Raw genomic sequence first — 24,342 nt, 5'->3', positions numbered from 1 at the left:
AGAAGGATGCTTTCTTATATATTGAATATCACAATTAAACCCTACTTTACATCATTAGTTATTTATTAGTTATTAAAATTATCTATTTATTTCAATTGACTATTAGTGACAGATAAGCAAATTGAACGTCGTTGTTGTGATTAAAGTATTGCTTTTCTAAGGTCTTAGTCCGTAATTCAAAACTACTCCCTGTGGGATCGATATCTAGGACTCCATTAGAGCCCTATATTACTTGAGCGATATGTATACTTGCGTTGATAAGTGTGACTTTACATTATTGAATATTTAATACGTCCATATTTATCTTATATTTTATTGTATATATAAAGTCGCTGTCAATAAGACAAATGCAATTAAAAGGTTTAAACAAGGTAATTCATCAATCAAAAGGAAAAATGGTTTAGGGCCTTCATCAATAGCAACAAGAAACTTAATTTGAAAACTCTAAGGACATATTTTTATGCTAAAATTAGTTTCAAAAATTGAATAAGAAAGTTTTCTTAATTAATTGAAATTTTTTTAGGATAAGATATTTATTCTCCAAAGCAAATTTTTAAAAATAAGGATTATGTCAATGTCTCAAACTCATACTAAATAAAAAATAATATTATGGTCACTACTCTTTGTTAGAAGAAGTGCGTGATTCACAAATGACTTTTTAAAGTTTAAAGTCATTAAACGTAATTCATAATATTTATTTTAAAAATTAGAAATCATAGAAGCAAGAAGTTTAGCCTAGCATGGTATCACAAGAAATAAAACAAGCAAGTCCATTTCACAAATGATACAACCAGTTTACAAAGTTTGAAAATAAGAGAAGAATATAATTGACACAATAGAACCAATGATTGAAAGAAGCTTCAAGTTCTTTTAATTATTCGATCTCCTTGATCCACCAAACGAAGTAAATAACATACTTACACTCTTTACAACGGTCTCACTCACTCACTCAATCACTCTAGGCACTCTTTAGACTCCTAAAACACTAAATATCCTCTTTAAACTCTTCTGGAACTGCCTTTAAGTAATCCCACTCCAAACTATTCATCCAAGATTTTGAATTTTAGCCTTCAATAACTTTCATGTTGAAGTCATTACGTTGCAGCTTTGCAATTGACACCGTGACCCTTAAATTTTGTGCTAAGGCACTGGAGGCGTGATTTTGCGACTCGGGGTTTATGGAACAGTAGCATTATCTTCTCTATCTTTTGATTTTTAAGGATAGCCTCGACACAACTGTGTATTGAAAACAGTGGTGCTGAATCAATTTCATCCATCTGTTTTTAGATGATGCAGTGTCACTTACTTTGGGTGTTGTGACGCTGAATGTGGTGTCGCAGCTTTGAACATTTGGCTCATAAGCATTAAGCTCTCAAAAAAAAAATGCACTTGGGGGTTTTAGCCATGCCGCTTAGGTGCTCTAACTGAATGTGGTGTCGCAGCTTTGAACATTTGACTCATAAGCATTAAGCTCTAAAAAAAAAATGTACTTGGGGGTTTTAGCCATGCCGCTTAGGTGCTCTAAGTTTGCGCTGAAACACTCTAATGAACTTCGTCCTTTTTTTTTTTTTTTGAGTTTTAAAGAGCTGAACAAGATCAAACAAAAACTTGTTTAAGTTTGCGCTGAAACACTCTAATGAACTTCGTCAAATCTTCATAATTTTGTTCTTAGGGACTTTCCTGCACACAACATACATAATTATGCATACATTACAGAAAACTAAGAAGTATAAATAACTATTTTTTAGAAGTTTTCATTATTTTTCTTGCTCAACAATCATAGGTTGTTTTATAGAATTGGTTTGTTTTTACGATGCTAATTATGATGATATAACATTTTACCAAAAGGTGGATTGGAAAACACATTATATCCATTTGCCTTGAAAAGGGATGGTCATCCTCGAGGAAGATTATGACCATTTTATAGACAATCAAAATTAGTTATAACTTTAGATATAAGAGTTAGAGACATAGGCGATAAGATCCATCTGATCTCATTAGTCTACATCCATTATTCTTTATATCTCGGATCCTTTACTTGAAAATGGGTGCTTTTTAATCTCATTCTACATATTTCAAACTCCTTCGAGATTCCTCCTCAAGATCAATTATGTCCATCATCTCTAGCTTCTTTATATACATTAAAAACGAAACTCTCAAGTAATAAAATATACTAACTAAATTAAATTGGTTATTAGTGATTTAAATTAAAACATTCATTAATTTTGAAGTTGAACACATGCTAATCAAACCTAAAAATTGATCGTTATATTTTGATTAGATTAGCCTTGCTAATTAACATAGAAAAAATTAGTTCTTGTGATCATATCATCAGGCATCCTAAGATCTAGTTGTAATACAAATTTCTCTTCTTTTACTATGAAGAGTAATGTAATGATGAGTTGAAATTAGCGTGGTAGATGTATTAACGCACATAAGGGTAGAAATATTTATGTTTATATATGCCTATTAGCATGTTAGTAAATAATTGTACCAAACCCAACTAAATAGAAAAATTGGGTTCATTTTCATCTGATTATAATATTCAGATTGGAGTTTAATCAATTATGAAGACTCTATTATTTCTATTAGGTTAAAGTTGACTCATGATTGTTAATATTTGTGTTAAATTAATTGGGTTAAATGAGTCATATCTATGTTAACTAGGATATATTGATACAAAAATTACATGATCTATAAAATAAATGAGTCAGGAAAATCAATTCAAGTGTAATTTATTTATTTTATTTTATTTATTTATTTATTTATTTTTTTGAGTTAGTCCAGGTCAGTTTCTGAGTCAACTTTAGGTCAAATATTTTGACCATCTAATGAATAAGTTAAATGGGATTGAGAATTTTGGATAAACCCTGAACCTAACCTGTCAATCGGATTTGACATATCTGTTGGGCTCTTCGACTAACTAAATTGCTACTCAGCCCATTGATGTGAAAGGCCGTACAAAAATGTGTAAGATGTAATTGTCATTGGTGCTTCTTTGATCTTGCATTTTTATATTTTAGCTAGGAAAGCCTATAAATAATGCTATTTGTTGTCCGGTAGGAAACATTTCAAGCTACATTGACAATAGAGCATGCAATTATTTTATTTTTAGTGGATTCTAATTCAATAATGTTAAAGAGTTTTGTTTCTAAAATATACATTTGATATAAAAGAAACATCAATCTCAACATCTTGATAATAATTTTTTTACAATGCTGAAGAATATGGTTGTAAATGAGTGGAGCTTGAGCTAGTTTGGACTTGTTCAAAATTGATTTGTGTATAAACGTACTCTTGAATAATGTGTTCATGTACTAAAATTTACTCATTTAAATTAATTAAAAAAAATAAATATATTTGTTAGAATTCTAACTTGCACAATTTCCATGCAATAAAAAAACTAAAATCATATACCACACTAATTATAATGATTTGAATTTAAATATACATATACAAAATATATTTTTATAGAAATAATATATATCTTTCTTTTTTTTTTTTTTTGAGTTTTAAAGAGCTGAACAAGATCAAACAAAAACTTGTTTTTATTTGACTCATTTATAATTTAAGCTTAAAAAAATGTTCGGCTCGCTACCTAAAAACAATTCAAACAAGTACTTAACAAGCCGAGCACGAGCTACCTGCAAAGGAGCTTTTTTGACAACCCTAACTAACTGTACACATAAATCTTTCCTTTCAACTGAAACTTTCAAGATGGAACAACAAATCAATATGGACAAATTTGAAGAGTTTAGAGTAAACAATGGGCATGCAATATGATGAAACATCAGCTCAATGTAAGAGTTCATCTGCCGAATTCCAAATGAGGAAAGCTGTCCCAAATTAAATAAAGGCCTGACAGACATAAATAACAACTAAAAAAAGCCTTTGATGAACTTATCATATGTAATTTATTATATCATGTAAAATTGTGTTTTTTTAACATGTTGAAGATGGAATTATCATATGGAAAATTTTGATTTCAGAATATCTACCATACTATTCAGTCTATATAAGAAAAGTTTCATTCAAAGGTTTGATCTTTATTCAAATAAATAAATTTGAAAGTATCCAACTATTTTGTGAACCAAACAAACTGCACAAATCATATTTAATTTAATTCATTGTCATCTCATTTCCATTCCAAATTACTTTTCCTTTTCTCACTCTAAACCAAACAAAACCTTAGTTTAACTAGTCCCAGTAAATCTGACAGAAACGTATAAAAAATCTTTAAAAACTCTAATCATAAGCTGCAATAAAACGCCCAAATTCCAGTTCACAATCGACAAATGTTGCAGTTAGTGCCTCCAATACATTCTCTTGCAAGAGATTCCAAGAGACCGCCTCATCTGGCAACAGAAACAGAAACAGAAACAAATCATTATTAAGCAATAAAGTACACAACAAAAAGAGGGGAAATATTTACATACAGAATACGCATGCATAGCTGCGAGCGTAATAACCCCTCAATAACCTCTGTTTCACGGCTATTAGGGGGTTATTGGGAGGTTATTGAGGTATTAATTTCAATAACATATAATCTCAATAACCTTTTAATAATCTTCGCGGGTTCCATTTCAATGTTATTCATATGTTATTATGGAGGTATTGTGGGGTTAATGGAATACGCATGCAGAGCTGCGTGCGGTATGAAAATATTTCCCCAAAAGAGGGATCTTACCCTTCAAAAGGCATTCCTTGCATCTCACTTGAACTTCTCTTTGATTTGTGCTTTGATTTCTTGTCCCGCTTTTTACCACTGTAGAGATGCAGCAAGAAAAGAGTAAACAATACAGCCACTTAAAAAAACAAAAGAAATATCCATAGCTCTGTAGTAAAAGCTGAAGTACTCGTCTGGTAAGCTTGGATCCAAACAGCTTCGTAATTTTCTATCTATATGCCTCATATCTTTTGCTGTGGGAATGGCAACTTTGCCAACCTTGAACAATAATAAATAATGAATGAATGGTTTGGAGCTGATCACCTTATAAAATAATGGGGCATTTAAATTCATTATAATTACCAAAAAATCAATTGCATTCAGAGACTCAATGAGCTGAGAAGTGCTGAGAAAATTGTGTTGTCGTGTGAGAGTTCTTTCCAAATATCTGTTGAGGAATGAAATAATAGAGTTTATGAGATGGTAAAGAGCATGATTCAGAACAAAATGAGGAATATAAACATAACTGAAAGGAAGATCATATACGAAATGTGTAAACAAGTTGAATAAAGGTTTTGAATAGGTGAGGAATGTGAAAAAAATACAGAAGGAAAAATGGGAAGCTCAAAAACCTTTCAAAATCGATAACATGGAGTACCTCGTTTGACTTGCGCAGGGCTGACAATGCTAACTGTGCATATAGCAAAGAATGATTAATCATGGGAGTAGGTTTAAGGTTTAAAATTAATAAGTACAGGTAAGAATGCAAAAAATATCATTCCGAATCAATGAGCTGCATTTCAGTGGTAAGTTTTGATGGTTGAAAGCCTTAAGAAAATAAGCATCAAAGTGGATTATTGACAAATCCATAATGGTTGAAAGCCTTAAAAAAACAAGAATCAAAGTGGATTATTAACAAATCCATAATAATTTGTCAATTCACTGTTACAATTACACCAGAAAAATATGCTGATATGCTATGGATCACTGTAATACATCGACTGACTTAATAATACAAACTAGAAATTATTAATCGATGTGATTATCAAAGTCGCCAATCAAAGTCCAATCATAACCATTTATTTGAAAGTTAAATTCTACAATTCTGAAAAATTGTCCTGTATTGCTGCGTTGTGTAATGGAGCCCTAGTGTTTCGGAGTAAAATAGAAACCTGTACCTGTTTGGCAAGGCTACTGTCTACAGAGTTGTTAAGAGTTGTTGATTTTGGTCAAAAAATTGTTGTGGTATTGATTGATATTATTGATTAAATGTCAAATAATAAACATTATAAATTTTATATTGCAATGATATATAAATTGATTTAAATAATAATAATTAATTAAAATAGCAAATTCATTTACTAAGGGGCCATTTGGGATCATATTTGTTTTTTATTTTCTAATTTTTATTTTTATTTTGTTTTGATTTGAAATAAACATGCTAAACTATTTCATTAAAGTATGAAAGTTTTTAAAAACACTTTCAACATCTAAAAATTGTGTGATTTTAACATGTCAATTTATTTTTAAAAACAAAAAAACAAAATTATGTAAAACACACACTAAAACCCAACCTGACTCTTACACAAGGTAGCCCAAACCCAAATTTCTTGTGTCAATTTAGAGTAGAGTTTACATATTGGATCCAATATTGACAACCCTAATCTTATTATCAAATACATTCATCAAACCTCAAGCATATAAATTGACTCATTCCAGTCACTAGGCCCACTTAAATTAAAAATGGCCCCCTCACCAAAATAGCTCTTCCATTGCTTTCTATGTATTGCATTTTACATCTCAAACTTATCCTCAAGAAGACCAGAACTAACTTTACGTAGTCTCTATTTCTAGCACACATCTATACTGCCATTCTTCTAATTTATAGCAATTGCAATCTCCAAAAAAAAATACATGCCATCGTTACATTAATAAAGCATGCAAGGCATACATAAAGAAAGGAGACATTGAAAACAGTGGTTAAGTTCCAAATGTACATGATTTGATTCATAGAAATAGTCAATAGAAGGGTAAAGCAGTGCACATTAACCACTCTTAAAACCCTATATTTGCTTTAAGGTCCACTAACAAATCTCTAAACCTCCAAATATGAGTTCAAAGAGAATTAGTCGTTGTCTGACTTATACTTGCACAAGTAAATTTTCTAATTCAAGAGTAGGAAAGAAAATGATGAAATTAGCATAAAAGTTATATAACATTCATATAGAAGTTTATAAATCAAATATATATTTAATGAAAAATATACAATACTGTGCCTCATATTTGCACTGTCACTGAAAAATGTAAGCTGATATAAGCACCATGGAGAAATTGGAAAGGGCATCTATCCTTATCAAATATTACCACAAACACGGTATTCTCAGAAACGAAATTCTCAGAAACCTTATAGACACAATTAAGACTCACATAAGCAGATTTAATGTTTTCTTAAAGCAAAAAAGTAGCTTGTGATTCAAATAAGCCAAAAGGTTTATCTTAATTAGAATTTTAGAAAAATAGTTATAATCATCAAATTTAGACGACAACAACAACAACATTTCTTAACATAAGTCTATTTTCATTTAGTTCTAACAAACTAAAATTAGTTTTTATACAGCACACCCAGTTCTTCTTAGACCTACCTTCGACATTTCTTAACATAAGTCAAATCTAAAATATATACTCTCATAACTGGATCATCAAATAACCGACGTTAATGTTACAAAATCATCTATGATGACTCTCTCTAATCTTGTGTGTCACTAGTGCGACAATAACCCTTTCGCAGAGCATTTTGTCTCTAATTAAAGCCACTCACCCGCCTAATCATTATCATCTCAGCAACACAGTTTTTTTTTTTTTTAATATAATTGTCAAATTTAAGCAAATTACAACAAAAATTAATTTATTTATTTTTTTTCTGCAATGAATTCTACAAAACAAAAGAGGCATTACACATAGTTATCTAAATATGTACAGATGTTTCATGAATTTCATCAAGATGCATGGACGTCTGCATATGCATGCATGTATGAATGCCTGTATGCACCAATCTATTCATGCCTCATTTCCACAGACATTCAAGTTGAAGTACTAATGTTCAGCACGGATTGTTAAGTGGATGATAGTTCACTATCAATATAAAAACACCCAAAAATGCAACCCTGCAGTTTCAATTTTTTCTTTACGTTATCCTGCTGAATGATTATGTAACAACGTATGTATGGAATGCATGCTCTTTATTACATGACATATCTAAATCATTTTTTTTTCAGGACTTTTGTTTCAAGCTTGTATACCAATTCTCATCCGTTTATTTCCACTGTCCAATCTTCAAAGCACCAGAAATGGTGAAAAATATCAGTTTTCTAAAGTCATATGCATAAAAAATAGAATAATTTTTAAGAACCATAGTACCTGCCCAGGAGGAAAGAGCAAAGGAGCATCAGTCAACATAGCTTTGTCCACCTCAAAACTAGCAGCTTCTCGCAGTTCCTATTTGGAAAAGAGAATTACATCAAAATACCAAAATGTTCATATCCGTTACATTATTAGTTTCAAAGAAGATACATTTAAAAATAAAAATTTGAAAATTCCTGCATGAAACAATTAAAATGTTGACATTGAAAATAACAAATCATACAGTAAATGCAATTTTGCACTGATGTGTACTTTGACAATTCCAGGTCTAAGCAGAAGCTTGTGCGCCAAAAATAGGTAAGAAGTGAGTGGCCAAGTTCTTCATAAATTTCAAACAGAATGTGACCAAAAAATCCATCAATGAAGATTGCATGGCCTGGTAAAATGTTAATTTAAGCCAACAAAAGAAAGATTCAGATTTTTTTTTACTCATTCAATCTTCATGTCATTGAACAAATAGGTTCGTTCGTCCAAAAAATTACATGTCCTCATTGTTTGTATTAGCAGGACTCCAGTAATAGATTAGAGACTACACATCACCCAGTCCTGCTAAACTATGGCTTTCCCCCTATCACGTGAGCATTTCTAACCAGACTACGCATCCATCAGGATGCTACACAGGAGCTTATTATAAGTATATGATCGTAACTGAAAAAAGAGAAAGGTTCTAACTAGATATCCTCAATCTCTCCTTCGAAACTTGACTAGTTCAATTAATAAACTATGAACACAGTGCAGTAGTGTTCAGGCAAAAGTACAGCGCTAAATTGGCAGATAAACCAGGTAAATTTCATTTTAAAGTTGTCTACATGGTTTTAAAAATCGGACCAGACAGGCAGGTTTGATTGATTAACAGTCAGTAGATCATTCGACCGCTTTGATCCAAGTTCAAAACTATTTCTAATTAAAATCGGGATTGAACTATCGAAACCAGGATTTGAACCGGCGATCCGGTGAACCAGTCAGTTCTAATAGAATCCAAACTTAGCATTTTTAATTTTAATCGGATGGATAAAAAAAAAGGTAGGAAAATTAAAAATAGAGAAAATATCCTCTCTCAAAATTATGATTTAAAATATTATTCAAAATATTCAAAAATGAAATTTCCTAAATTAAAATATTATTTATTGAATTGATAAAATAAAATAACTGTCATTATAATATTATTTGAATTATATTAAAATAATTTTAATATTTATTACATCTTCAATCGATGTTTCAATTGAACCATTAAACCTTGAATCACTCATTCCAGTTCGATATCCGATCTGATTTTTACAATCTTAGTCTTCTAAGTGGGCATACAACAACAACAATAAGCCTTTATCCCACTAAGTGGGCGGCTACATGAATCCTTTTCTCCCTTATGTTTTATTGAGTGTCATATTTTCATTTAATTCTTATGGATTAAGATCATTTTTTATATAATATGCCAAAGTCTTCTTAAGTCTACCTCTGCCTTTTTTAACATAAGTTGAATCTAAAACATCTACTCTCCTAGCTGGATCGTTAGATAGTCGACGGCTGGATCGTTACTCTCCTAGCTGGATCGTTAGATAGTCGACGTTTAATGTGACCAAACCATCTAAAACAACGCTCTCTAATCTCGTCTACAATTAGAGCTACACCAGCCCACTCATGGATAGATCGTCTAGCATTTTGTCTTTAAGTGTCAAGCCACTCATCCACCTAAGCATTCTCATCTCAGCGACACAACTTTATTTTATGCTTCTCTTTTAAAAGCCAACATTCTGCACCATAAAGTGTTCCGGTTCTCACCACCATCTTATAAAATTTTCCTTCAAGTTTGAACAGTATTTTTCTACCACACAATAGGCCTAATGCATTCCTCCACTTCAACCAACCAACCTAAATTCTGCTAATAACATCACCATTTATATCCCCATCACTTTGAACAATAGATGTGCATGTGAGCATAAAATATCAAATACTAACATATCTATTCATGGAAAATTCTTGATGTATTGGTACAGTTTCAACATACAATGTTCTTTAAAATTCTTTCTTTTTGTCATTAAATCAAACCAAAAAATTTACGGTTGATGAGAAACTTAAGGGTTTATCTTCCCGGGAAAAGTATTTTTGCTATGAACTTCGAATCAAATCTGATCAAGGTTTGATTTAATCTCAACCTCCCTAATCAGGTTGTATAATAACAAATAAGAGGAAAGCTATGGGTTGTGAGGGAACCAGAGAACATTAAAAAGGGAGAGGCAGAGAGAAGTAAAGAGAAGAGAGAAAAAGTGAAGAATAGAAAAAAGAATAAAAAGAGGAAATAAATGAATCAGAGAGCTGACTACGTAAAAAAGAAGAGAAGTAAGGAGAGGGAGATTACCCTACTTTTGAACATAGTGCAAGCATGAAAGTGTTGGTGCAAATGCTATGATGTTGAAGACAAACATGATGATGCCAAAATAGTCAATGGATCTAAAGTGCATATTCGTCAGGAAAATTCCTTTTTTTATGAACAAGAACTAAAAGTTCAAGTTTTTTATCTACTTCTTGAAGTCTTTTATTGCCTGTCTATTTTCTTTTATAGGATCATACTAAGAAAAAGTTAAAATCTGACCATCTTAGGGTGGGGCGGTTGTTGCTTTTTCAAGAAGCTGCTGTAAAGCTGCTTCCTAGAGAAACAACTTTTTAGGAGCTGGCAAAAGGCAACTAATGAAGAAGCAGGTGTCTGTTTGGGAAATCTGCTATGTTGCTGCTATTTCTGTTGAGAAATACTGTTTTACCTTTATACATGTAATATATTCAGAATTTAATAACAGAAATAGTTCGTACTGCTAAAAATTGACAATCCAATCCAAATACTCTAATACATAGAAAAAAGATTAGTTGTTTGAAGCAAAAGACTACAACAACAAGAACAACAATGACAATCATCAAGTCTAGAATGATGTTTGACTTGAAATCATGATGATAAAGTTTTTGGGACAATATCCTCTCCATCTCTGCATCTCTCCTCGACTGATCACGTCTGGAGGTACCTCGTCAGTGCATCAACCCACTGAAAGTAGTCGCAATCTGCAGGAGTCCTTTTTTTGGGACAAAAATAAAATCTTCTCCCGTAGCTAGCTTCCCTCCTAGACTGGTATTGAACACACTTGTCGCTTTAATGACAGAGTGGAACTTTCAAATTACTTGATGATCTTGAGCTCATGTTTCTTGTTATTATAATAAAATATTTCTCTAATTAAAAAAAATTAAGTTGATACAACATTCAAGAGATTCTAAAAAAAATATAAGCAGTCTTAATATTAAAAATTAAAGCTTATCGGTGCAAAAAGAAAAGAAAGTTACAACATAGTTTGTTATATATATTTTGAAAAAATACATCTAGAGATATACATGAAGATGAATTATAATCATCAGCTACAAATAACTAGATGATGCTACATAAGCAACGTTGTTGCATTCACCAAAGCATCAGTAATCTACTCTCTCAACTAAAACATCTCCTCGACACCTCCCTCATAAGTGTTGCACTCGTTCGTCCTACATTCCTCTTCTTGCACTGAATTTCCGGCTTGATGTTGGTTAGCTTCCTCGGGCATGTAGGTAGGATTGTCATCTAAGACCCTAAAATCAATATTATCTCGAGATAGATGCCTCCATATAAAATTATGGATACAGTTTTTGCAACAACTAACTTGACCACTTTTTTTGAAAGAATATGCAGACGTATCTTGGAGTATGACCCACTTCTTCTTCCATACACCGAATGCTTGCTTGATAATACTATGTAATGACGAGTGTCGTTTGTTGAACAACTCATTCCTCCCTCTAATCACTTGACTGCTGAGCTCAAAGTCGGATGTGATATCTTGTGTCAGGAAATGATTTCAAAAAGCCCCATTGCAATGGATATCCCAAATCGACCATATAATACTTTCCTGAATAAAGATAACATAACTAGATTATTTCAAATAGAAATATAATAGTGATAAATTAGTTACAAGCACCAATTATAGGGAGGCATCCGAAATTTATATTCGGGTCATCGGGTTGCAAATTTAAATATACTGTTGTCACGAGCACTCCCTTCCTAACCAGTCATCACGAACGTGAAACACATGTTGAAATCACGTACTGCTAATATGTTCTATGTAGCAGTTCCACACCTACCGATATAAGCTATTTTTTCCTAATTCCCCATGAGTGCGTCAACATGCATTCCATCAATTGCTCCCATGCAGCCTTTATTATAAAAAAAATGACAACTTAAGTAATTTATAATTTTCCTTTCATTAATTGAATGATGAATAGTGAGTGAGTTCAATACCTTGAAAAACGGCACGTACCTCAGATCACTATGAATTTCCCAAGGTGTTTGAGCACAAGATGGGTCCAATTGTTTGACGATGTCCGTAGCCATTTTAACTAGAGTTAACCCCAACATAGAAATACCTGTTGATCGTCTATGTAGAGTGTTGGAAACACTCAGAAGCTGCACAAATGGACTCATTATACAACATAATGAAAAGTGTGATAGCTAGGACTTCTCAGAATGTAAATCACAAAGATCCATGCAAACCATATTTGGATTGAAATTCATTGAATACATCACATAAAATAATTTTTGACACCCTGAACATGATGTGAATTCGGCTTGGATGAGCTTTCATTAGTTCACCAACCCATTTGTCACCCACAGATGACGATGAGACATAAGGTGTCTTACAAATGTGTCTTCGGTAGTACTCATGAATCAGACAAATTGTGCAGGTATTTTGCTCAACAATCTCTATAAACTCCTCATTTGGTGGCTCCATTTGTATGAAAGAATAATGTAAAGTTTATTTCAAAAGAATATGTTATTCTTAGTGCAGGTAAATGCTCAAAATGCACGCAATAAAAGTGTTAAAACTACGAAAATCTAAAAATAATCAAACATCAGAAATAGTACACACAATCTATAGTTTACAACAGAGATGTCAAATACTACAAATAATCACTCTGCCATAGTACCAATAACTAAAAAACATGTGCATGACATCTAACTAGTCAGACTATCTAAAAAATAACGGAGATAAGGAATCCTAAGTTCAGAGAGGTGAAAAAAACCTCTCGCTTGTTCATTCCTTCAAAGTTTTATAGCAAAATAAGTATAAGGGCATATGCTTGAAAATTTCAGGAATTGAATCCAACAGCTTGACAATGCCTATCATTGTCGAGTATGCAAGGAGAGTAGTGCGAGCACTCAAAGTAATGCTCGTGCAGTTCGTCAACAACTGTGATATCCGATGGGATAGATGAGTTGCCCCGACTTTACTTTTTTTTTTCCTTTTTGTGCCAAGGGTCCAGGTCACTTGGAGTGATTAATTTCCCCTTGATTCCTTTCTTCCTGTTGTTCCTCGTAGACCTCGTTCGCATGAGCACATTCAAACTCATCCAGATTAGGGGTGGGCTCTTCAGTTGTGACCCAGACATAAACCCCTGTTACTACAACACCAAGAGCATAGTATCTAGCTTCTCCAACATCGGCTCAATGCTAGCAAATCTAAATTTCTTCACATTCAGTAAAACCTACAATTGATAAATTAGTCTTCTAAGATGCAAAATTTTAAATTAAGAAATATTGAATGTAAGATGTTCTACTTACTGAAATTTCTCGTCACCACTCTTCAGATGCTCAACTGTTTTTCTAATAGGGTCTCATCCTAAACTAGTGGCCCCTCTCATAAGATCCTTCCAAAACTTTCAATCCTTTTTAAGCTGATCTCATTTATTTTTCAGCTAGATTTTGTCGTACAGTCCACCAATTCTTTCTTGAAAGAGTTTGGTTATATTTTGCTAACATTCCTTATTGAAATGTGTTATTGGTCTATTGCCCTTTTCTACCTTTTTTAACATAAATCACAAAAAAATATCGGTCTCCCAATCCCAAATAACAGATAACCCATCTTTTTGTTTATCCTCTGATATCTAAGTAAAAAAAAATTATCAACATAATTTGACATATAAAATAACAATGCATGAACCTAAGCAAGAATATGTCAAATAAAGAGTAAAAGTAAAGCTCATAATCAGTTCATAGATGTCAAAGATAGCTTCATCCATGATCACCAATTGTGTTATGTAGGCATAAATGTAGGCATAAAAAACAGACAATATCTGTGACAAATTTACATGGTTATTTTTTTTCTATATTCACATTTGGTAATCGGTTGAGCACTTATGTTTTTTCCATCATCGCTCTACCAAACATTTCACAAGAAATGTGAAATGTGCTCACCAAATCGCATTCTGAAAGCCTCATCATAAAGAGAAATCAAACAACCAACGGGTCGGCAAACATCCTAAGGATTAAAATCATGTAAATCATCTAAGCAAACCAAGCAATGTTTATCTGTTAGTGTCAGATTTCTTTCTTGTTTTATAATTGGATAGATATGTGAGCATTGATTTTTAATTTTTCTGAAAAATAATGTTGGCCAAATTGTTTGTTCTTGCCTCCTCATCATTGTGGAGTAATATTTTTTGAGAGAAAAGTTGAAGATTATTTCTTTTTTTGGTAGTTTTCTTCTGCTGAGACTTTATAAATAAAATTGTACATGCTTTGTTGCATATTTGAAGATTACATGATAGATAAATTAGCAGCATCCTTACATGTTCTAATCAATCAGTAGAAACAATAACATGAAATATATATGAGCATTGTTTCTTTGTTCATTTCAGAATCTTTGTATTTGTTATGCATATCGAAACACTAATGCGAACCCTCGAAATACATGCCAGATAAGATACAGTAACCAATTTTATGTTTCTATCACGCTAGTCAATTCAGATCCTTGAGATAACAATTATAGCTTAGTGAGATCTCTTAACAAAAAAAGACTCCATCCATAATCATTGTTTTCCCAAATCGGATAAGCACTCGAACGTGTTCTCTAGCGACAGGTAGTATCAATGGGAAAACAACCTCGTCAATTTAAAATTGACAATTGTTGATCGGTTGAGCCTTTCGATAGTTATTTTCCATCATCGCTTTAAATAACATTTAAATATCATTCTCCATTTGATATTCGATTCGGCATATATCCTCAGTGAATGCATATGCATAGTAGGTACACAAAATTATGAAAGAAACAAATAAACAATGCTGAAATGTAGTACATTTCATGGTTTCTACTGTTTGATCATGCAAACTTCTAATGTATGGCAAAGCATATACAATTCTATTCTTGAAAGTTTCAACAAAAGAAAATGGTTAAAAGAAAGGAAGCAATGCTCAACATTCTCCCTCAAAATATTAGTTCACATTGAGGAGGTAAGAGCAAGCAATTCAGTCAGCATATATTGTCAGAAAAACGTATCACCAGTGCTCACATATCTATCCAAACAAATCCAAAAAACAGATTAGCATTGTTCATACATATTTCTTCTCATTGCTACTACTAATTGATCATAAGAGGTCACAATGGTGTTAATTTATCTATCATACAAACTTCAAATATGCAGCAAAGTATATGCAATTCTATTTATAAAAAATTCAACAGAAGAAAGCTACAAAAAAAAAAAATTGTACATAACATTCTCCCTAAAAAATATTATTCAACAATGAGAAGACCAAAGCAAACAATTCGGTTAGCATAATTTGTTTGAAAAACTCAAAATCAATGCTCATATAACTATCCAATTAAAATAAACCAACAAAGAAACCGAAACAAACAAATGAGCATTGCTCATATATAATCATCTCATTACTTCTGTTGATTCATCAGAACAGATAAGGATGCTACTAACTTATCTAACATGCATATTTTAAATATACAACAAATCTTATACAATTCAATTTATAAAAATCTCAGTTGTAGAGAACTAAAAAAAGAAACAGTGCTCAAAATTCTGAGCAATTTGACCAGCATAATTTATCATAAAAACTGAAAACAATTGCTCGTATAACTATCCAAATAGAATAAACCAACAAATATGTCTGAAACAAATAGATGAATTTTGCTCATATATATTTCACACCATTACTTATGTTGATTGATAAGAACATGTGAGGATGTTGTTAACTTATTTATCATACAAACTTTCAAATACGCAGCAAATCATACACAATTCTATTTATAAGTCTCAGATAAATTTAAAAAAAAGTTGTGTTCAACATTCTCTCTCCAAGATACTTCACACTGAGCAGGAGGTAAGAGCAAGTAATTCGAGCAACATAATTTGTCAGAAAAACTAGTAACAAATGCTCACATATCTATCTTAATAAAATAAACCAACAAAGAAATTTGAAACAAACAGATGAGCGTTGCTCATATATTTCATCACATTTTTTTTTTTTTTTTTTGATAAAACAAGAAAGGGCTAACTTGTCTATTATACAAATTTCAATTGTGTAGCAAATCATATGTAATTCTACTTGTAAAAGTATTATATAAAGTAAAAAAAATAAGCAGTGCTCAACATTCTCCCCCCACAATATTACTCCATACTGAAAAAGCAAAAGCAAACAATTCGACCAACATAATTTTTTAGAAAAACTGAAAATCGGTGCTCATATAACTATCCAAACAAAATAAAACAACAAAGAAATCTGAAATAAACAAGTGAGCATTGCTCATATATATTTATTGCTTCTACAGATGGATCAGAACAGGTAAAGATGTTGCTAACTAATCTATCTTGCAAACCTCAAATTTGCATCAAAACATATGCAATACGCCTAGAATGCCAAAATTTTCACAGAAGAAACAAGAAATGCAGAGGTAGGCAGCGAATGAAGCTTAGAAAAAAAAAATCATGGAGAAGAAAACTTCACCTGAAGGTTGCAGCAAGTTGTCGGCGTCGAATGGAGGAAGGGGAGCGAAACCGGGTTTCAGCCCTGACGATATGGGTAAGAAAGGAGTGACAAAGATATATGCAAGGATATGGAGTGGGATTACCAGAAATCCGAAAGGGCAGCAACATCAAATGCACTTCGCAACGGAGCTCCAGCCGCGGACTGCACCCTCCTTCCATTTCCGCGTTCAACTCGATGTGGCCCCCGACCGACGTAACGCTAGTAATAAAAAGGGAACCAAACGCCACTTCTGCTTCTCCGAGGCATAGAAGCCACAAAAAATTCATAGCCATGGAGTCCCAAACGGGCGCTTAACTATGGTAGAAATATTTTACAATGTGATTTTGGAGATAATCAAGTAAAACTCACCAAATCACACAACATTTTTTTTATAGAAGGGATCTTTCTCATCCTCACTTTTCTTCTAGCCTATTTTTCTTTAACTAGTTTCAAAGCCAGATATAAGCTTACGAGATGAATCCGATGGAAAATGTTTTACATGCTAGAAAGATGCAAATAAAAAAATGCCTTCCTTAAAAAAAGCTTTGTCTACATCTTTGGAATTAGAATTGAAATCTATGAAGTAAGAAGATTAGGATGACTTGGATAGATATGCATTAATAGTTGGACAGCTATCAATTAAGAACATTGCCTTCACATTAATATATGAAAACACCTTAAATAGTGATGATACCTATATTAGATACACAATAGAGCTACCAAAAACAAACAAGTTAATTTTTATGAAAATAATTATCTCAAAATGGTAAAAAGTGCCTCTATTATAAAACATATCAACAAATTCAGTTTGATCATGTGTTAGTTGAGTTAATTCAACATTGCATATAGGGCAAGACTGAAACAGAAAGAGAGAGGGAGGGAGGAAGGGAGGAAGGGAGAGAGCTGTATATGAGTGGGGTTGAGGGAGACAACCATTGCCAAAGGGGAAGACATGCGAGAGGAGGGAGATTGAAAGTGAGAAAAATATAATCGATGGCTATAGTATAAGGTGCTAGGATGGATAGAAGAGTGGGCATAAAAATGGAAGAGGGAGGTCACGAAATGATTGGGAAAAAGAAATAAAAAAACAGACAGCAGGGGCGATTCAAAGAAAGAGAGATAACATTGTGCATAGATGAAATTGTTTAGGTAAAGCAAGCCACTAAAGTACTGGGAGTGGGCTTAAGTGTAAAGGATGTTGGCACTGGACACCAAGTAGAGAAAAAAAAACAAAAACAAAAACAAAAAACTTGGGATTTGGCTCGAGATAGCCATATGTAGACATAAGTTGACCAAAGGTGATTGCATGATGTGTTATTTATTGGTTTCCTATGATGTAAGCATGCATTTCATATGAGGATGGAACAGTAACAGTACCGTATCAAGTTAGCTTCAAACCTAATCCGTGAAGCTAAAATATCTCCACCCCCACTTCCATTAAGTTATTTTGATGTGAAATAAAAATGAAAATAACAATAATTAAAATAATATCATATATAGTTTGACTTGGATGATAATTTGTTCGAGCTTAACTAGTAGCTAATTAATCCAATGCCTATAAATTAAAATTTTATTTGGGTAAAGGATTAATTAAGCCAATTTAAGATTACGTTTCTTAATCGATGGTAAATTTTTGCTTTTAATCATTTATTTAATAAGGAAAAACTAAAAGGTCTGTTTCTAAAAAATATGTTTTCTTAAACAACTTAATTAATCGCTTGATAATTAATCAAGGACCAGGATTCCAACTTCACTAAATATAATCCAAACATTACCATTTTCAAGATTAAAAAAGCTAAAGAAAGTCCTTTAAATGCCCTAGGACATCTCACAAAGGTTCATTTTTGTATTCTTGTTGAATTTTACACTAATCATTAACTAATCCCTATTCTAAGTGTACAAAGATAGGTTTAATATACAATAAAATGTTTTATTGTCAATCAATAAAAGATGATGGATGAAGCATGTTGCATGTTATGAGAAGATTAAATGAAATTTTGTTAAGTCTAAGAAGGAAGAACAAGCTCCTAAGTTTAAATTTCTCTCTCTTACACAATTATGTGAGCAAGCTAGGGAAGTCTTACTAGATTAATAAATCAAAGTACTTTGAAACACATTAGAATCCCATTTTATTATTTTAGACATTTGGAATTCCTCAAAAGCCTTTTGATGGTATGAGCCACATGGAAGAGACAGTTCAATATGAACGTGTAAATTCATTTGAGCTTGGTCAGCACTCTTTCGGTACCTATGTATAATCTTGGGATCAAGTTTATTTTGAACTTGACAAACTGAACTTGATTGATCTTAATAGAATAGGAATATAGGAAGCTGCTTGTTAAGGCCCTTTATTTTCCTTATTATGATTTTAACAAGATCAAATCACATCATTCGAGACTTTTATCTCTTTGATAATATCAGAAAAACTCTTGGACATTCAACTACATTAAAAAAATTCAAGTCTAAAAGATCATTACGTACTTATGGGTTGTAATTCCTTAAGAACAATAATCCTAGGATTTAGTTTATCATCCAATCTATATCTAAAAGTAAAAACAAAAGAGTGAAGCAACTAATTAATCTCCCAAGAATCTTCAAGTAAATTTAAAACTAGGGGGCATGAATTTACAACTTTGGGAAGCATAAGATAGCTTTTTCTTCCCTCTTATTTGTCTCCCTAGTTTGTTTTATCAAAATCACCCAAGAGCTAGCCCAAAAATACTTTTGATACTCAAGTAAACGCAATGCCTTTCTGGGCAAATATTCTCCCATGCTTCAAACTCTCAACATCCTTCTCGTTCCATCACATGCAAATCATTTTAATAAGTTATCCCAGACTTCAAAAGCTGGTCCATTTAAGAGAACAGGACTTTTCTCACTTAAAAGCAACATCTTTCTTGTACATAGATTTTCTTGACATAATGTAAACTTAAGTTCCTTGTTTCCAACTTTCATATATTCATAAAATTTAATGCCAAGCCCAAATAGTCCACAACATTTAAAATAACATTATTTCTCTTATGTGGGCATTATTTTCAATTGAAAATCAAAATTTAAAGTTTTATCTAAAGTTTTAAGGCTTTAAGCTACTAGAGCTAAGATTTTGTAAATTAAAAAATTGAGCTCATAAGGCTCATTACTTCAGTTGATAAATTATTTCTTTTTTCTTAAATCATAATTTAACATTAAATCATTTTCCTTCAATTTTCTCAAAAACCATTTTTAAGTATAGTAGCTTAGTATGTATGGTGTCCTTCTCTATTTGAGTTGTATTGTTGTTGCTAGTTGGTCTAACATTATCTCCACTACTTATTATTATAAAGGGTTCATCTCCAAATTTGAAGAGTGTAAGGGTTTTACTTATTTAGCCTTGAAAAGAAAGTAATTTGAGAATTATTTTATCGCATGACAATGATTTTGCGCTCACACCATGCGCCTGAAACACAAGTTGTGATGATCTTGTGCTTCATCCACGAAGAAGCCAAGATTGTGGTTTGAACAACCAAACTACTAAATCCAACAAATCGATGTCATTTTGGCATGTCCTACACTTAACCCTCACTATTTTTTCTCTTCATTTGCATTACTTTCATTCAATACTTGTCAGGATTACTCATACCCTTGCACTCTCAGAGAAAAACGATTTAACACAAATCTATTTTACCTCTTTATTTACTCTACACTTCACTCTTTGATTTTAACATAAATGTCACTTTTGGCTTCTTGTTGTTGTTGTTGGAAATAAGCTACACTTAGGATTGAATGGTTTTTTGCATAAAGAAGAGAAAATCTTAATTTACTAACATAACACAGCTTATCCATTATCTTGGATGTACAGAAGGAACACTATACTCTTCTACATAATTCAAAGTAAAAAAAGCTCATTTTGTGTAGGCAAATATTCACTATTTATGATAATCAAGTTCAATGCAATACGGAGAAAGCGTAAACTATAATTGAATTTAAATCAAAATAATTCAATTTTCTACACAACAAAAAATAGATTTGATGAAAAAATAGGTCCAACCTACTTCTTAAGTTTATTAAAAATGCATGGTTCTCAATAAAAAAATAGACGAGTTTCCATTATAAATTACTGGTAAGATAAGCGCCTGGCACAAGGTAAGTTAAGATGTAATACAGCAAAACAAATGAAACTTACCTTCAGCTTATCTTTTACAGGATCCCTTGCTTGAGAAAAATCCTACAGAACCGACAATACTACTAATTAATGTATAGCATGAGTAAAAATAAGACTAAGAGCATGGTAGCACATTAAAAAAAACAATTAAAGCAACTTGATACTTTTGTAGAGTTGTATTTCAAATGCTAGCAAAGAAACAAACATGAAATATGCTACAAAAGCATATATAAGCTAGCCATAAAGAAAAAACAAATAATAAGAGTAAAAAGTAGCTTTGACACCTCTATGTCCTCGATGAAGCCTTCAATTGATCGATAAGGAGCATAAACAATAAGATCAAACCCGAGACTCTGGGCGATATCAGAACATTATAATCTCAGAAATGCACAAAAATATAAATTGACTGTAATTGTAGAATTAGAAATTGAAGCACCTGAAGAACAACCATTTCATTATTGAGAATCACTTGATGGTCCTGCTGAGCTGAATTCCCTTACCAAGTTCCTCTGCAGATACATGATTTTCTTCAACCTTGCATGAAGCGTATATACAAGTTAGCCTGCAAATGCACAGCCTCATGAATCAATCAAAATTTAAAACTACTGACCTATAGGTAGGAAGAAGTAACAATACATAAATGAAAGCTATCTATGTAAAGTACTAAATTTTAATAAACTGGATAGCTAAGAAAAACCAATAAGTCTTACATTATGTGTTTTGGGTGATGTTCCATAACAGACCATTGCAAATAAAACCTCTTGAAGTATATGATGGCTGTTCCCTGTAAGGTAAAGCACATTAATTTAGGAAGCGCTGATTCTGAAATACTAACCGAATACCTAGACAGCTACAAAAAATTTACTTGAATTTTATGGGGAAATTTGAATGCTCCACAGACTTCTTGAATCTTTTGTTCATAGAAAACCCGCATAAGCTGCTCTTCTTCACAGTTAAGAGGCTTTGCAGCTGAATGAAGAGGCAGAAAACAAATGCGATGATCAATGATAATCAAATAAAAAATGAGACTACAATTTATTTGTACCACAGGAGATAGGACGCATGAAGTTAATTATCAGGATTTGGCAGAGATAATGAAACAACAACCGCTATCTTTTGGACCCTGCAAGGGTTCGGGATATGAAATAGAGCCATCAACATCTACCTCTAATCTTGTTGACCCATACTACAAATCAAAAATATAAAAATTGCTGAAATTTTCCAAAGTATATGAATCAAAAAGGGAAGAATGGTGTTGAAGCGCACTTGTTCAAGCATCTTTCTTGCTCTCCAATTCGCAGCCTCTCGCTTTTCAAACTGCAGGAAGTTGGAAGAAAGAAAACGAAAAGAAAAATGTGAAAATTGCAAACCCTAAAGTTGTATCGCATTGCAACAGACATGAGGACAATTCAAATTAATACTGTAAGAGAAAGAATTTCTTTGCAGCAAGCTCAAGGCTTTGTGTGGCCTACATGCTCTGAGAACAGGAATCGCGATTTTTTTTCTTTCACTGAAGAGTGAAGTATTGATCAGTTATATGGAGTGAGGATTACCAGATCTCTTGGAGTGAGAATCCACTTCGCCCTGTGGGTGGACGTTTGGAAATCCGCCATCCCTAATCGAATCCTCGGCACCCAAGGAATGCCAGGAACTTCGACTCCAAAAAGCTATTAAGGTTTTAAAACTTCCAGAGACAGAGCAACCCCATCGCACCAGGAAATACATACGACATAATTCATGTGCACACTCAAATTTTGATTTTTTATATTTATAATATTTTGTTGAATTAAGATTAATCTTATGAGACATCCTGAATGATTGGAGGTAGGAACCAAGAGAGATAGAAAAGTAGAAATAAAATAAAAGAGCACACATAAACTTAACCCCTAAGACAAACAAGGTATTATGAGACACTCTGGCCTATTTTATATGCTGTAACTGAGGTTACAAGAAACCCTGCAAAAGTGGGCCTAGATGATAGAGCCTAAGATACCAGAGCCTAAAAGAGGCATAAGTCGAAGGCCTAAAAGCCCCTGATACATGCTATAGACCCCCTATTTATAGGATATAGAGGGGCATATTGGCTTGATTATAGTTCCTTGATGATTTCTAGAGATCTATTGAGTTGAATAGAGAGCCTCACATTGATAGTTGTGAGAATGCTTAGGTACTAGAGTTTATTTCGATCATTGACGTGAATGTATATTCCTTGTCAGCCTAGGTGGCCCTTTGGTTGTCAGATTGTCCTTTATGCGATCGATAATTCTACGGTCAGTCGGCTAGCTGTTGAACGACAGAAGGTTCTTCGTCTGATCGGTTTCATGAGTACTTATAGCTTTTCATTAGAGTGATGATCTTCATTTCGCCTTCAAATCTGGATTGTTAGATTATCTCAAGATTTGTGTCAATTATTTTTTTGTACATATTAAGTTCCCCAATTTTTTTTGCTCCTTCATAGTGACAGCTACGATAATAACAAAAAAATTCTAATGCAATAAATCAAATCTTAATAATCATAATTTAATGCAATGATTACACTCCCTAGATTTTCGTGTCCATGACTGGTTTTGATAGGGCGTAGTGGATAATTCTCAGTATCTCGAGTCTGTTATTCTATGCATTTACTCGGTTTTTGTGTTGTCCTTATGGACAAGGAATTTTATTCAAAGTTTAAGTTTGTTTATTGGGCAAAGAGCCGGTTGTCCTTGGAGTAAAGAAGCAATGTTGGCCAAAAGGTGAGCTAATAAAGAAGAAATGGGAGAAGAATTGGCCAAGAACCCAAATCCCTCTGGACAAGTGGAGATGGAAGAGTTTTCATATGCAAGTTGGGATACTGCTAAGAAATTTTAATCCAGCATTGGGGAGAAGTTGGGTAGTTTGGTGGCTGGTCCATCCATAAAGGCTTTGTTGAGTTTCAAAGTCTACCGAAAAATGCAAGTAATCCTCCATCAACTGATGTACCAGAATTTGGTGGGGTGATTGGTCGATCAGGGAGAATGAACCAGCTTATGACTTCTCATCATTGGATGTAGGAGAGCTACTTGGTTTGAGGTAGATCAGATCATGTTTATGTGTTTTTTTTTTCTATCTTTTATTTAGTTTTTTTTATCCGTGCTCATCAGTTTTTATATCTTTTAGAAGAAAACGTTTAAATAGGGGGTTTGCTAATGGTTGGCGATAGCCGAAATGCGAGTGTAGTTGCGACTTCCGTGCTCCAAGCACTAGTCCGCATTGAGGAGAATTTGGTGAACCACCCGATCGATTGACATGCATCAATTATATGTATTTTCACCTCTA

At 32.7% G+C, this 24,342-nt stretch overlaps 1 protein-coding gene across 1 annotated transcript; it reads right to left on the bottom strand.

Moving 5' to 3' along the window:
* Positions 1-4,071: 4,071 nt before the first annotated feature.
* LOC110033386 (cyclin-H1-1) lies at positions 4,072-22,769 on the bottom strand. The gene is given in 15 exon segments (XM_020737346.1): positions 4,072-4,355; positions 4,688-4,765; positions 4,857-4,945; positions 5,030-5,114; positions 5,299-5,357; positions 8,084-8,161; positions 21,067-21,108; positions 21,330-21,398; positions 21,482-21,532; positions 21,535-21,607; positions 21,756-21,829; positions 21,911-22,014; positions 22,153-22,231; positions 22,312-22,362; positions 22,599-22,769. Coding segments are annotated over 15 exon segments (996 nt in total). The 5' UTR covers positions 22,659-22,769; the 3' UTR covers positions 4,072-4,351.
* Between the last annotated feature and the right edge of the window lie 1,573 nt (positions 22,770-24,342).

This window comes from Phalaenopsis equestris, unplaced genomic scaffold (genome assembly GCF_001263595.1).
Source record: "Phalaenopsis equestris unplaced genomic scaffold, ASM126359v1 Scaffold001160, whole genome shotgun sequence".
NCBI lineage: Eukaryota > Viridiplantae > Streptophyta > Magnoliopsida > Asparagales > Orchidaceae > Phalaenopsis > Phalaenopsis equestris.
The sequence above is the reverse complement of the archived record's forward strand: the minus strand, read 5'-3'. Positions and strand labels throughout refer to the sequence as shown.